We start from the raw sequence: 16,296 nt of genomic DNA on the forward strand, positions 1-16,296 counted from the left end.
TTATTTTGAACAAACTGTTATCTGTTACATCAATTAAAAATAAGAAAAATAAAACATTTTATTTTGCCTTCATTTATTCCTTCTCTAATACTCTTCTTTCTTTATGTAGATCTGAGTTTCTGACATATTTTCTTCTCTGTGAAGAACTTCTTTTATATTCCTTGCAAGGTAGGTCTACTGTTGACATATTCCCTCACTTTTGTTTGTCTGAGAAAGTCTTTATTTCTCTTCCACTTTTGTAGGGGAGGTAAAATTTTATGTTTACCCTCTTAGGGTTTTTTTGGCTGGGCCAGAGAATTAAACTGACCTTAGACAGATGAAGAGGAGAAAAGCATACAAATTTGCATAAGTTTGACATGGAAGCCCTCATAAGAAAATGAAGACCCAAAGAAATGGCGAAACCTGCATGCTTTTAAATTGGGTTGAACAACTGAGCTATTGTGGAAAAGTAAGCTATGAGGTGAGGCCTAAGAGGATACAAATTATTTTAACAAGGTCTGTTTGTACAGAATTCTCTTGGCTTTGACTCCCTGTTAGAAGAGTGTTTTCTTTCTCCTGGTCCTGAGGGCATCTTTAACATGAGAGTTTTTAGCTCCTGTTTTCAGGGAGAAAGGGGAGATTAGAATGTTCTTTTTGAATCTGCTGTTTTTCAAGTGCACTTAGCTCAAAATAATCCTTAAACCAAAGTGATATATTTGGGGATGGCATATTCTGCCACCCTTGACTTTTGAAGGATAATTTTGTCACATATAGAATTCTAGGTTGGTAATTTTTTCTCTTTCAACACTTTAAATATGCCATTTACTCTTTCTGCTTTCATGGTTTCTGAAGAGAAGTCCAGTGTAATTATTATCCTCCTTCCTCCACAGGCAAGGTGGGTTTTTTCTTCTGGCTTCTTCAAGTTTTCTCTCTTCTTTGTTTTTCTGCAGTTTGAATATGATATGCCTAGGTGTTGACTTTTTGTATTTATCCTGATTTTTGTTCTCTAAACTTCATTAATTTTGGAGAATTCTCAGCCATTATTACTTCATTATTGCTTCTGTTCCTTTCTCTCCTTTTTTCCTTCTGGAATTCCTATGCGTGTACATTACATCCTTTGTAATTGTCCCACAGGTCTTGGAAATTCTGTGTTGTTGTGTTTCATTCTTTTGCTTTTCAGTTCGGGAAGTTTCTATTGATCTATCTTCAAGCTCACTGATTCTTTCCTTAGCCATGTATAGCCTATTGATGAACACGTCAAAGTTATTCTTTAATTATTTTCCTGTGTTTTTAATTTCTAGCATTTCCTTGTAGTTCTTTCCTAGAGTTTCCATCCCTCTGCTTACCTTAGCTATCTTTTCTTGCATTTTCTTCCATTAGAGTCCTTAATATATTAATCATATTTTAAGTTGCCAGTCTGATAATTTCAAAATCTCTTGCATATCTGAGTCTGGTTTTGATGCTTGCTTTGTCTCTTCAGACTATGCTGTTTGCCTTTTAACATATCTTGTAATTTTTTGTTGAAAGCTAGGCATGATGTATAGGGTAAAAGAAACTGAGGTAAATAGGCCTTTAGTGTGAGGTTTTAGGCTAGGAGTTAGGCTGTGTTCACTGTTTACTGTACCTGTAGGTGTCAGAAGCTAAACTTTTACATAATGTCCTTGTTTATTGTTTTCCCTGTTGTCTTTCCCTAGAGACCCCTTCTTAAATAGGATCATAAGTGCCATTCTTTCCATTGTAATCTCCTGTTATTATATAGAAGTCTTCTTGATATGGTTGGTGAGGTGTAGGGGAGGGGAAGCATGCTATAATCCTGTAATTAGGTCTTAGTCTTTTACTGACCCTGCTTCTCAGCTTTGCTTCCCACATCTCCTTAGTGAGACAGAATGTCTATCGGGGGCTGGAGTTGGGTAATTCCTTTCCTCCACATCAGTTATTAGACTGGTAAAACCCAAGTTGGTTAGGCTGTGGTAAAATAGTTTTCCTTCACTCAGGCCTTTTTTAAGGAGAAGTGAGTGATCTGAGTGTATTTCAAAATGGTTACTTTTCCCATCACCCTGCCTAAAGCATGAGGGGAATTTTCTCAGATCTTCACTCTGAGAACGTGGTGGGGCTCCTGGACGTAAACTCAGGAAACTGTGGGGGGATCCTGCTAAGCCTGGCCCTCCAGAAGTTTTATCTCTCAAGCTTGTCCATGCTTAGTCTCCAGCAGTTAGTCAGTTACTCTTAAAGTGTTCTTACCTTTGCTGGCTCCATCAGTGGTTTCTGCCCCCTATAAGCTGTAACTTTCTGTATTCACCCATCTTTCTAGTTTTGGGGGTGACAGTTTTTCCTGTGACGTCAATTATCTGATGGATCTAAGAAGAGTTGTGATTTTCACTGCATGTGCTATTTCCCTGTATTGAATATTCTTTTAAAGGGTATGCATCATGATAATTTTATACCCTAAAATGTCTAGATTATTATTTTGTAGAAATCAAACAATAAAACTATTTATTGTATTGAATAAGTCATTGAGTAAGATAAACTACAACCTAAAGCAGCAAGTTTTAAATGAAATATACAATACCTTCTATGATGTATAGCTGGAGTTTTAGCAGTAGAAACTTTTCTCCCCCCAGTGAAATTTTACTTAGAACTCCACTTGCTTACTAGATCACAAGTTTTACAGCTCAACCAAGAACATTGTTCTGGCAATTGTTTTTCATTCATTCAATTCATTTATTGAGTATCTACTATGTGCTAGGGACCATGCTAGACACTAGGATATGTTGGTGAACAAAACAATCAAAGACTCCTATCCCTCTGGAGCATAAGTTCCATTTTGGGGAAACAAACAATAAATAATGATGATAATAAATAAGCAAACTATATGGAATGATTGAAGGTAAAGGATGACATTGAAAATAGAGAAACAGAGAAGGGCAAAGGACAGAGATAGTTGCATTTTTAAATAGAGCACTGTCTTAATCCATTTTGTGGCTATAACAAAATGCCATAGACTGGATGGCTTATAAACAACAGAAATTTATTTCTTACAGTTCTGGAGATTGGGAAGTCCAAGATCAAGGTGCTGGCAGATTTGGTGTCTGGTGAAGGTCTACTTCCTAGTTCATAGGTGGCTGTTTTCTCATTGTGTCCTCACATGTCAGAAGGGCAAGGGAGCTCTCTGGGGTCTCTTTTATAAGGGCAGTAATCTCATTACCTAATTACCTCCCAAAGGTCCCACCTCCAAATACCATCACATTGAGGATTAGGTTTTAACAAATGAATTTGGGGGAGGGGAACAAAAATTCAGACTATGGGAAGCACATTTTGGGGAAGTCTCATGGAGAAGATGACATTTAAGCAGACATGAAGAAGAAGAGGTGTTGGCCATAAATATATCAGGCTGAAGGATGTGGCAGGCAGAGGAAACAGGCTTTTTGAAAACCTGATTAACAACAAGGAGGTCATGGAGGGAGCAGTAAATTAGAATGAGGCAACCCAGTGGCAGATGAGATCAACGTGGTACCTAGGACCTCGGTAAGTGCTTTGACTTTTACTGAAGTGAAAAGGACTGCCACTGTGGGGCAATGAACAGGAGAAAGATATGATCAATTTAACATTTAAAAAGACTGTCTGGCTTCCCTAGAAAGATTTGACTGTAAGAAGACTGTTTAGGAAGCCACTGCAATAAACCAGGCAAGAAATAATGTAGCTTAGATCAGAGTGGTTCTGAGGTAATGGATGTTGAGTGTTAGGAAAAAAGAGAGAGAAGCTAAGGATGTCTCAGATTTCTGCACCAAACAAGGAAAATGAGCAACAGATAGATTAGGTTTGGGTTGGGAAGATCAGAATTTCAGTTTAAGCATGTTAATTTTGAGACATCTATTAGATAGCCAAGTGGAGATCTTAAATAGATATTTAGAGTGCAGGAGAATTATTTGGCTAGAGATACATGTTGGGGAATCATCAGCATACAGATGGTACTTAAAAACATGAGACTGTGTAAGATCATGTGGGTGTGAGTGTGGACAGAGAAAGGAGGAGAACCAAGAAACATTAAAAGGTGTGTGTGTGTGGGGGGGGGGAGTGGGTGTTATGTAGAGGAGAAGAAACCAGAAAGAAAGTTGAGAAGAATTATAAGAAGGAAATAAGTGAGGTAACTCTAGCAAAGAGTCGAATCTACTCTGTCAAATGCTGCTGATATATCAAGTAGGATGAGATAGGCTAGCACATCTTCAGTGAATTTGGTACAGAAGTATTGAAGATAGGTCAGGAATTGGGTACATAAAAATTTAACAGAAGTTAGATAGCCTGGCCCGGAGGCTTTCTCTGGCAATAAAGTTTTCCTAAGTTATTAAGACAATTCTTTCCCCACCATACCCATTGTGCCCAAATACAGACTGGGATCTAGCTTGCATTAGGGTCCCTATGGTCAATTTAAAGCCCTCAGAAAGTCCTTAATGGCATCTATTCTACCAGTGTCAAGTTGTTCCCTCAACTTGAGAAATGACCTGAGTCTATGAACCCATCTAGTCCTAGCTCTACAATTCTTAAACACAGTTCATTTTGATTCAAATAAGTGTGATTTTAAAGTTTCTAAAATTACCTTGGGGTTCAGGGAAACCTGAGGCAACAATCTCAAAGGTTTGGGTTCGCTGAACTTTATAAAATGAACTGGTAAAGGTTTTTTTTAGCGTTCCCCCCGCCCCGTTCTTTTTTTAGTGGAGAATCTTTACAATTTTTATTGAACTTCAGCCTATAGGCAACCATCGTTTTTTTTCTTTTCTCTATTTTATGTTCAAGAAAATAAAATAATGCAATTTCATACTGTATTTTTAGGAACTCTGTTACACAGCATGTGCAAGTAATATGACACAAATTATAGTTTTCAGAGGCTGCATAAACAGTAATATAAAATGTAATAATATAGGTAATGTTTTATAAGAGAAACATTCTGTCTTCTAAATCTTCCAAATTATTAATTTTCAAAAGCATACAGGGAAGAAAGAATATTGACAGACGGGTGGCTAGATATACTGGGAAACAATGGTAGATTGTGAAAAGGCTATAAAACATTAAGTGTTAGGAAATTGTCAAGAAAATATAAACCATTATAAAATCCTGTTGATATTAACATATAACTTTATTTTTTAATGTAAGACCATTTATAAGGATACTATGTGGGACAGTATATGGAGAGCAGAGGATTTCAGGACAATATTTTAAGTGTCTCTGTAGTCTCAAAGAAAGGCTTCTGAGACAGTGGGCTCTTGGAAAGAATACAGAGATTCATTAGTCCCCAGGGACACATTAGGCAAAGAATGCATTGGTAAGCACTCTACCAGCAAATCTAGGGTTCCTGAGTGGCTCCTTTGACTGTAACCCATCCTGTGCCACTTCTTTTCTAACTAGATGTTAATATAGCACCAGCAGAGAAAGAAATAGTTTTCACATTGGAAAAAGACTGCATTTTGGTATCCATTTCCATATATTAATCTTGAGTACTTTATATCCCAAGATTTTGCAATATGGTTATATCCCACAGGATAGAATTTGTATATAGAATGTGTCTTGGGCCTTATGCAGGAAGAGTCTTACTTGGAGTACCCAAACTTTCTTCTAAGATAATTTTACGTACAATATCTGGACCTCAAAATCATGACCTAAAATGATATAATAAATTTTCTGGGAAAACACACACATATACGTTTAAACACGTGCACATATATTCATGTATGTTATGTGTGATAAAACTACAAAGAAAAACAAGGGAATGGTTAACACCAAAATCAGGAGAATGATTACTCTTAGGTTGCAGTGAGGAGGATGTGATTTTGGTGAGGTTTGCAGGGCTCCGAGATACTGGTTAATGTCTATTTCTAAAACTAGGCAGATTTATGGGTATTGTTTTTATTTACCATCTATTTCATTTTTAAATTTAAAAAAGGAAAGTCATACATAAGAAATGTTATATCATGAGCATCTGAGATTTTTTTAAATGAAATTTATTTATGGTACCCCTGGAGTGATTTTAATACTACTTCAGAGCAACATTTTGATACACAAAATGTCTTTTTGTTTTTTTGTTTTCCAGTTAGAAAGGATATAGTCCGTATCCTCCCCAGTTTAGATGTTGAAGTCAAAGACATTACAGACAGTTATGATTCCAACTGGTTTCTTCAGCTGTTATCTACACAAGATCTTTTTGAAATGACCAGTAAAGAGTTCCCCATAGTGGCTGAAGTCATAGAAGCGCCCCAAGGAAACCAGCTACCCAGAAACGTTTTACAACCCGGGAAAACCATTGTGATCCACAAAAAGTGCCAGGCATCAAGGATCTTAGCTTCAGAAATTAGAAGCAATTTTCCTAAAAGACACTTCTTGATCCCCCCTAGCTATAAAGGCAAATTCAAACGGCGACCTCGGGAGTTCCCAACCCCCTATGACCTTGAGATAGCAAAGAGTGAAAAGGAGCCTCTCCACGTGGTGGCCACCAAAGCCTTTCATTCCCCCCATGACGAGCTGTCATCTGTATCTGCCGGGGACCAGTTTCTAGTGCATCACTCAAAGACGACGGAAGTTCTCTGTGAACGGATCAAAAAAGTGGTGAACGTTCTGGCTTGTGAAAAAATCCTCAAAAAATCCTATGAGGCAGCACTGCTCCCTTTGTACATGGAAGGAGATTTTGTAGAGGTGATTCATGACAAGAAGCAGTACCAGATTTCCGAGCTCTGTGCACAGTTCCACTTGCCCTTCAATGTGAAGGTTTCTGTGAGAGATCTTTTCACTGAAGAAGACATTTTGGCTGCTACACCAGGACTACGGTTGGAGGAAGCTATCACAGACTCTTATCTACTCATAAGTGACTTTGCCAACCCCAAGGAGTGCTGGGAAATTCCTGCTGGCCGCGTGAATATGACTGTTCAGTTAGTTAATAATTTGTCTGGGGATCCAGGATCATTTCTAGTCAGGACTCTGGTCGAAGAGATCCCTGAAGAACAGTATTATATGATGCGGAGATATGAAAACTCTTTCTCGTACCCCCCACCTCGCCCTCCCAAACATCCCTCCGTGGAGGAAACAAAGTTAAGCCTGCTCAGCTTAGCAGAAGAAAAGACAGTGGGTCTGCCCAAGTCTCCCAAGGTAAGGCTATGATTTTGCAGTTTTTCCTCTTGAGTGTTTTTCTGGGGGCAAGTTATTTCAAGTCTCTTCTGAGTCTGGTTTTTGCTTACATTTCTTCCTTTCATGCCATATTTGAAATGAGCCTTTCTGGTGCACAGTAGATGATTGAACATCAACAGAGCCTAAGCTGTTACAGCGTTTTGTATTTTGATGCTTAACCAGTAGATGTGACAAGAAGTTTAGGAATTAGAACTAGCAGGGATGACACATGATTACAAACTGCTGTTTCAGTGTGTTTTGGTAATTAGGAATGGTTTGTAAGGTGCCTCAAAAGCAAACCTCTTTTATTTTGGAAGTGCTGTTCACTTTTTTCTAGGTGGAGTTGTTTTAATACTTCATCCGGGAAATGAGCACACAATCAACTCCCTTCTTCTGGGGGCAGGGGTACCAGTAGCATGCATCTATAGCACATGTCTTCATTTTGTTTTATGTGTGGAAAGATGTAAAAATATCTTGGCAGAACTGTGTGAGAACATGGGCATCTGCCCACATTCTGCCTGTCTGAGAATTGTCATCTTTAACAGTTCTATTGAAAAACAAAATCAATAAAATTGCAGGCAGTATGAGATCATTACAGAATCCACAACTCCATAACCACTCTAAAGATGGGAGGGGAGGGGTTTCAGCTTCATTTCTGCTTAAAGTTTTTGCCTCTTAAAAACTGCCTGCTGAGTGCCTGGAAAGCACTTGCCCTTGCACCACGGAGCTTAAGTCGTTTATCTGGCAGGCAGTGGTTCTCTGGTGTGTGGAAATAGTGCATTCTGCTCTGGCAGATGTTGTGCTAGCAGCTTGGGGAAACAAAGCAATTAGTAAAACAAAGAGAGATGCTGTGTTTACTCTCTATACTCAGGAATGCTAGCAGCCTCAGGCTTCAAGGATGTGGGTATGGAAATACATTTAATTCTACATTTCAAAGATTGCATTCTGATTGTATGCTGGGGAAATCCAGTAAACATCTTCAAACTCATCCTCAGGAAAAGATAAAACCAGCAGAAATTTCCTTTCCAGAAAAATCAATTTTGAAACTAAACTAAACAACTCTTTCCAAATAATGTTGATTAACAGGCTGCTGTTAATGTGGAGAGTGCCTGGCTTCTCCTGTTTAATATATTTTTATTACTGAATTGAATGATGTGAGAAATGGAATGCTGTTGTCATTTTTAGTGGGAAGCAGAATAATGTCCCATCCCCCTACCCCCATCCTCTCACCCCCACCCAAGGTGTCTATACCTAAGCCTCCAGAACTGTGAATATGTTACATTGGTTAGTAAAAGAGACTTTGCACATGTACTTAAAATTAAGGACCTTGAGAAGAGATTATCCTGGATTATTCAGGTAGGTCCAAGTTAATCACAAGAGTCCTTAAAATATCTTTCTCACTTAAGGTCAGGGTCAGAGAAAGATGTGACTACAGAAGAATGTTAAAGAGATGCAGCGTTGCTACCTTTGAAGATGGAGGAAAGGATCATTGAGCCAAGGAATGCAGATGGTCTCTAGTAGCGAGAAAGACAAGGAAGCTTTCTTCCCTAGAGCCTCCAGAAAGGAGCACAGCTCTGCTAACACCTTACTTTTAGTCAGTGAGACTCCTGTTGAATTTCTGACTTATAAAACTCCAAGATAATAAATTCATATTGTTTAAGGCACCAAGTTTATGTTACAGCAACAATAGAAAGCTAACATAGGACAGAAAATTGGGAGGGAGGAATAAATAAAAACTTTAGATAGAAAAATCTGTATTTAAGTTAGGACTTGTTTTGCTGGCAAAGTGGCTTTTTTCCCCTTTTTCCTTTTAATGAAAGTAGTAGCTCAGGTACCCTTGGAGAACCTCAGGGTATACAGCTAGGCTTCAGGGACAACTGGAAACAGGATGTAGAACACAGCCAGAGTGGGTCTTCCTTTTCATCACACATTGGACATTACTTCTGACAGTTCCTGCATCTTGTAGTTTCATCACTAGAGAAGAACATAATCTCTTTGTTTAGTTCCAATTTTTAAAAAGGGAAGGACTTTGGATCACATGCCCATCTCTTGGTTCAATCAATTCATTGTCTGCCCCAGCTACAGCCAGGATTGGTGGGGAAGGGAATAAGGACTAGTTGTCTCAAATAATAGAAATATGTCTCAAATAACAGTATGTGAAGGTCTGGAGATATAAAAAAGTAGATGCCTATTACAATCAGAAAGGAAGAGATCAAAAATCCTAAACTTCTAAGCAACCATTCGTAGAAAAAAGTAAATTTAATAAATTTTAAATGCCCTTTGAAAGAATGTCAAGTGAAAATGATCTACGCATTTTATTAGGAGAGAAACTCACAAAACAACAACATTTCATCTAGGTTACTGCTTGGAAAAACCTTCAGTCCTCCTCCTATGTTTCTCCTTTACTCTCACACTACTGCCACACTCACAAAACCTCCGACACCAGATGCATGGAAATTTTCCCTCAGCAAGTGATTCTTTGACACCAGTTGGGTGTCCTGCAATTACTTAACTCAATTCAGACGCTATCTACCTGGAGATAACATCAGATCCCACAGGTTAAGAGCTCAGTCCCACAGGTTAAGAGCTCAGTCCTGCAAGACTGCTCCCCACTTCAGATGCCAATTGCAAGTAGTAGGTCCTCAGGTTACCGACAGCCTCTGTCTGACTTGGCTGCAAATCAGAGGTCCCCAGGACCCCCTCCTCAGGTTCCATTAATTTGCTAGAGTGGCTCACAGAACTCAGGGAAACACCTACTTACATTTACCAGTTAAAGGATATGATACAGAATACAGATGAACAGTCAGATAAAGAGACATGAAGGGTGAGGTCTGGAAGAGTCCCGAGAGCTCAGGAACTTCTGTCCCATAGAGTTAGGATACACCACCCCCCTGGTGTGTGGATGTGTCCACTAACCTGCAAGTTCTCTGAACCGTGTACTTCTGGGAATTTTATGGAAGTTTCCTCATGGAAGCATGATCGATTATTAACTCCTTTTCCAGTCCTTCTCCCCTCTCTGGAGAATGGGGATTGGGGCTGAAAATTCCAAGCTTCTAATTATGGCTTGGTGTTTCTGGTGGCCAGCCCCAATCCAGGAGCCATCCAGGAGCCCACCCAGAGTCGCTTCATTAGAACAAGAGACACTCCTATCACCCAGGAAATTCCAGGAGATGGAGGAGCCCTGTGTCAGAAGCTGGGGTCAGAGACCAAATATTAAAAAAGAAGATGCTCCTAGTGCTCTTATCGTTTAGGAAGTTACAAGGGCTTCAGGAGCTCGGTGCCAGGAACCAGGGGCAGAGACCAATACATATATTTCCTATTACCTCCAGCTACTAAAAGAAAACAAATGCAATCTTTGACTAAATTCATACATGTAGGATTCCAGATCAACTTAATAATTCCTAACTACTTGTTCATTTTTCAGGCCCCCTATGGATTCTTGTGTCTAGTTTTGAGTCCCACTCCTAAAGAATATTGATTACCTGAACTTTGTTAAGATATTAAGAGTTGTTTGTTAAGATGTTAAAAAGTCCAGGAGCCATTTCCTTCTGTAAATGGTTTAGCGAACTGAGTGATAGTCTAAACTTGAATGACTTGGTATTAGATGACATTAGTTACTTTATACATTTAAAGAGCTATTTTGTGGCAAAGATTGCACTCTTATTTTCCATTACAACACTAGCTGAGAGTGAAAGGGAGGACAATTTTGGAGTAATATGTTGGGACTTATTTCTTATCCCTGAAAAGGGTTCAGCAGAAGCTAGGAAACCCTAGGTCAGTAATGGTGTCAGGAGATTCCTGCTTGGTTGAAAGTTTATCAATTGATTGAGAATTTATGATTCTTTGTTTATGATAAGTTTCATAATTTCTGGTGTGGTCGATAAAGAGCTATATTTTCTCTGAAATCAGTTTAAAATGTCAGAGGATGCTATAATTTACCTGTGTGCAGACCTACTGACCTCCTTATTTTCAACAATTTTTCTCATCATGAAGGTAGGACTCCACTTAGTAGATCGTTTTTGAAATTTAAACAGAAGCTCTGTCAGTTTCTGCATAGTGTACTCGAAAAGTCTTGCAACCAACCATTTCTTATGATCACAGTCATCCTTTTATATATTTCTTTTATATTTCTTCTGATATCTACATTAAAGCTCTTCTATTTATGTATGCGTTTGAAGTGGTTGGATAAGACTTTTTTTTTTAGCACTTTGCAGGCAGGAAGCAGCCACTGAAAACCAGCCTCTAAGGTTTTGGATTATATGTGGAATATTGCTTTAAATTCAGAGAACAATTTCTAACGGTTATTCAGGGTTTAACTATTCAAACTGACTTAACTTATTAAAATACCTTATTACATATGTAGAGAAGAATATCAGATACTTCATTATATAGTTTACTTTTGTCTTCCTGGTGTCATTAGCTTTACTAGATCATTTCTTGCATTTCACAACAGGATAGTTGTACGGGCTGTCTAATTAAGAAACTAAATGTACTCAGTGTTAGCCAAGTTCACTTGTAGTAGGTATCCATTGTCGGTTATGAACCCTACACATTCACCTAAGAAGTTTAGAAATTAAGACTATCTGAGGACAGATTATTGGAACTAGGATAAATAGAAAGAATTGTTTTCCAAGGTAAGATTGTCAACTGTTCTCTAATACCTAAATAAGAAAAAAACAACTGTATTAGAAATTTGAGAATTGTGGTTTGGATATAAGCAGGGGCAGATGAGATGGGGGATGGATTTCAACAGAATTGACTGCACATTTCCAGGCCCATGAAGTTTGACATTGAAGGATTTTATTCTTGTTTTTTAAATGTGCTCGTTAACTGTTTGGGAAAATAATGTACGAAGTCTAAAAAAAAGGGATGAGAATTTACCAAGTGACCCTTCAAATTTCCTCTTAGGCTTATAACAATGTAAAAATAGTACCTTTAAGATTTGTGCATTCTAATACTTGATCAGATGAAAACAATATTATAAAGTGACTAAATAAATGAGGCTGGGCCTAAAATTCTGTTCTAAATAGCAATGTTGTGGGGTAAACTCTCCTTCCCTGGTGGTTAGTTTCTATGTCAGAATTAGTTTCAGATAGTTTGAAAGAGCATATTCTCGCTGGGGTTTTTGCCTGTCGAGGATATATATGGCTATGACTTCTGAGTGCCACATAGGAGAAATGTAACTTCTGTATTCTGATGAAAAAGTCTATAACCAGATAGAAAAACAAACCTTTGGTTGAAAGATGAGATATTCCACTCCTTCGGAGACTGCATCTGGGACCAGAAATCTTGCATTTCACTAACTCTGTTTGGCCATTTAATGCCCAAGTGTCCACTTTGCTGCCGGAATTTCTAGATTTTGCCGGAGAAGAACACCCATGGGAGACATTAAGGCAAAGAGCACGGGAGGCAGTTATGGGAAGGTACTGTGAATTGAGCAGAAAACAAACCTTGTACCAGAATTAGAGTGAGAGCTGAAAAAGACAGAAGGAAAGCAATAGTTTCTGGGAAGTGCAGAGAGAGAACACTTCAGCAGCTGCTGCTGGGTGCTAAGACTCATTTCTGATCTGGTGTGACAGTTAGAGTGGCTGAAAAGTGGTAAAGATATCCACACTCCTAGGCTAAATCTAGATTTTTAGAGACATCCACTCATTTGTTGTCTATAGCATATAGTCCCAAAGGGTGTGATTTGTTTTTGTTTTTGTTAACCTGATGTGGTGTAAAGACATTAAGCATGTTTGGATTTGTTACCAACTTTGCACTTCTGAAGATTGATGCCTGTCTATTCTTGGTGTGTCCTCTTGGTCTAACATAGAAGCTGAAAATCTGTTTCCCTGTGAATAGAGAAAATTAACATTTCAGCCATTTTCAAACACCAAAGGCAAAGAATGTGAAACATAGACATACTTAAAAAATTGGGGGTTTAAATCCAAATAACAAGGAAAGTAAAGGGAATCTATGATCTTCCTTTAAAAAGACAAATTTTAACTGTGAGATACAATTTTAGTATACTTTAGCAGATATCTAAGCTGTTCTTAGGGCAGATTACTACATCATGGTTTTTGAATTGCCTGCAGTTTGTGGTCTAGTAAATGGCATTAGCTTGTAAACAGCCAGCTATAGTAGGAAGAAGTGAAAAAGATGGGAGAAACAGGCAAAGGATGAATAAAGGAAGTGCTGAGTTGAAAATTAGCCAGACTCAAGTTCCAACTGAAACCTTGCAGGTAGAAATCTGTGCCCAATGGGAAACACAGAATATTTATAAGTTCTTTTGGTGCTTTTGGAAGTGGGAGGGTAATCAGAACTTTCAAACTTTTACTCTAGTTATGACATGTACTACCTTAATACTTCTAGCTGAATAGCCGAAGAATGATTTAGATGAGTTTTAAATGAAAAATAATTGGTTAAAGTAAGACATTAGAAAATATTGCCTGATTTTATGGAAATTACAAGCGTTAAGTGAACAAGCTATCAAACTTATAAAAAAAAATTATTTTCTCTAAAGAGTTTTTGTCCAGAGAACATTGTTTCCATTCTGGGGTGACTGAAGTATACTCCTGCTTGGAAATACTTGAATGAATCAAGAATTTACCCGTCTTTGAGCTTTTTACCAACTGAGAATGCTCTCACTGGGAGAGTGAGGAAGGGCTGATGAAAAACATTAATTAATATTGTTCCTTGCTTCTCTCTCCCATCTTTGGAGTCAAGAACTAAAATACCACCAAATATGTGATTATTATATTTTCAGTATTAGTATTACTTTTTAGCTCCACAAAAAATGTAAATTAAAAAGTATTTATTTTCCCAGTGGATTTACAAAATCATTGAATGAAATTTGGAGTAAATAATTTCACATTAAATTTTTGGCCTTTACAAAGGTTAGAATAGTTTTCACTTTCTTAAATGTCCATAACCTGTTTAGAAATGAGCAGCCATAACAGAAGAATCAGCAGTTTGGAATGTTCGATGCACAGTATGTATGAAGGGAGGGCACCTGACTTGCCAACTTCCTATAATCCCTATACTGATTTTAGTGTCTAGAATCTTTGAGTTGAGTGTGGACTCACTAGATATTTAACTGCTGTTTTTTGAGCTCACTACCTTCATTTTCTTTTAAAATTAAAAAAAAATCCAAAGAGTAGTTGGAGAAAGCTAGAGAAGGTAAGTTCCAACTGGTTTTGCAGTTTCCAAAACTGATTTATCTGAGTTTTTCATTACTATATTTATCGGTTCTGAATTTATTTTAGAATAAAAACCTTGCCTCGAAATAAATTAATAAGACATAAGCTATATATTTGAGCAAATACGTTTCTTGCAAGTCAACCATTACTTTTAATCACTGATGTCAGACCTACATAAATGAGAACATATGCTTTGCTTTGCAAACCAAATTTCCTGTGTAAATGTTAAGATAGAAAATGAACGTAAGATGGTTCTGAAAGAATGCATAAGATAGGCTTCCAAAAATTAGTATTTTTTTCAAAAAATTTATAGAGAAAGAAATGATTCACACAAATGCATTATTTGAGGGCAAACTTTCAACCAGCCTTTTACAGCATTAAATTATTTTTCATTATACTTCATCCAGACTCTAACTTCAATATGATCATGATGTCCTGGTCATGCTGATCATGGTGAAAAACACTTCTAATAACACAAATTGCTTTTAGTTATTTTGTAAGACATGCCATCGTTTACGACTTTTACTATGAACCAGGTACATAGCTAATTTTAAATCTGATGAGGAGAGGAAAAAATTAGAAATCTTATAAAATCAGAAGGCCATTGACTAAAAAATTAGCCAAAATGGGGCTTCCCTGGTGGTGTAGTGGTTGAGAATCCGCCTGCCAATGCAGGGGACACGGGTTCGAGCCCTGGTCTGGGAAGATCCCACATGCCGTGGAGCAACTGGGCCCGTGAGCCACAACTACTGAGCCTGCGCGTCTGGAGCCTATGCTCCGCAACAAGAGAGGCCGCGATAGTGAGAGGCCCGCGCAACGCGATGAAGAGTGGCCCCCGCTTGCCGCAACTAGAGAAAGCCCTTGCACAGAAACGAAGACCCAACACAGCCAAAAATAAATAAATAAATTAATTAATTAAAAAAAAATTAGCCAAAATGGAATAATTTTATATATCAAAGACCACAAGAACTGTGTAATAAGTCTATAGTTATTTATGCAGATACAAAATGTAAAAGGACTGATTGTAAAATTATGGAGTTAGACAATATATAGTGTAGGAGATAAGAATGGAATTTTAACTTGTGACATTATGCTTATTTAGATGACTAAACTTTACATACCGTTTGTCCTTAAGGGAAGTTTGTTGTTTTCAAATGTTTTCCAAATATTAACTAATGTTTAAAAAGTATGCAATTACCAGTTGTGAGATAGGATAAAACACAAAGTCATAAGAGGTGTGTTCCTTTATTTGCTATCCAAGGATAGGAATTGCCCTACCCAAGCTATTTTTCTCCTCATTGTGTCTGGTGCCAGCTTCTTCCCTGAGCTGTAATCATTTCTGCTTTTTCCATTCACACTGGACTCTTCTCCAGCCAAATTCTCTCTCACAGGGTTGTCAGGCATCCTGTGTTCAATAAAATTTCATAAGGTCTATGATACAGACAGCTTCGGTCTGTATCAGTAATTAAAAAACCTCCTGCCCATTACTGAGCTCTTCCTCTGTTGCTGATATTATGCTAGGTGCTTACAGGTATTATTATCTTATTTAATCCTTCACACTGCTTCATGAAATGGGTCCTGTTATTTTTTGCAGGGGAGGTAATTGAGGCTGAGAAGTATGTAATGGTCGTGGTTACAAGTGACACTTGGGTTGCCAAATTTTATGGTCAATCCTTAGTTCTCATATTATTTAGATACCAAGCAGTAAATGGCACAGTTGGATACCCCTTACTTTATGAAATTGTTTCTTTGTCTTCTGGAACATCATGCGCTCCTGGTTTCCTTATGCTGCACTGGTTGAATTTTCTTTTGAACTTCTTGCTGGTTCTTCCTCTGGTCTTCCTCATGTCTAAGTGTTCAAGTACCTTGGAACACAATCCTTAATCTCTTCTCTATCCATGCGCACTTTTTAAGTTCCTGTGTATACTCACAAATTTCTCATTTTATACATATAAAAAGGCTCAGTAGAATTAGTCGTGTATAAGGA

At 37.8% G+C, this 16,296-nt stretch overlaps 1 protein-coding gene across 1 annotated transcript in view; it reads left to right on the plus strand.

Annotated features, from left to right (window-relative positions):
• THEMIS (thymocyte selection associated) overlaps nt 1-16,296 on the plus strand; it is a 162,193-nt gene that overhangs the window by 71,280 nt on the left and 74,617 nt on the right. The window contains exon 4 of the mRNA XM_061207203.1: nt 6,062-7,110. Within this exon, the coding sequence (XP_061063186.1) occupies nt 6,062-7,110 (1,049 nt within the window). The remainder of the gene's footprint in view (nt 1-6,061; nt 7,111-16,296) is intronic.

Source organism: Eubalaena glacialis, chromosome 12 (assembly GCF_028564815.1).
Source record: "Eubalaena glacialis isolate mEubGla1 chromosome 12, mEubGla1.1.hap2.+ XY, whole genome shotgun sequence".
NCBI classification, from domain to species: Eukaryota; Metazoa; Chordata; class Mammalia; order Artiodactyla; family Balaenidae; genus Eubalaena; species Eubalaena glacialis.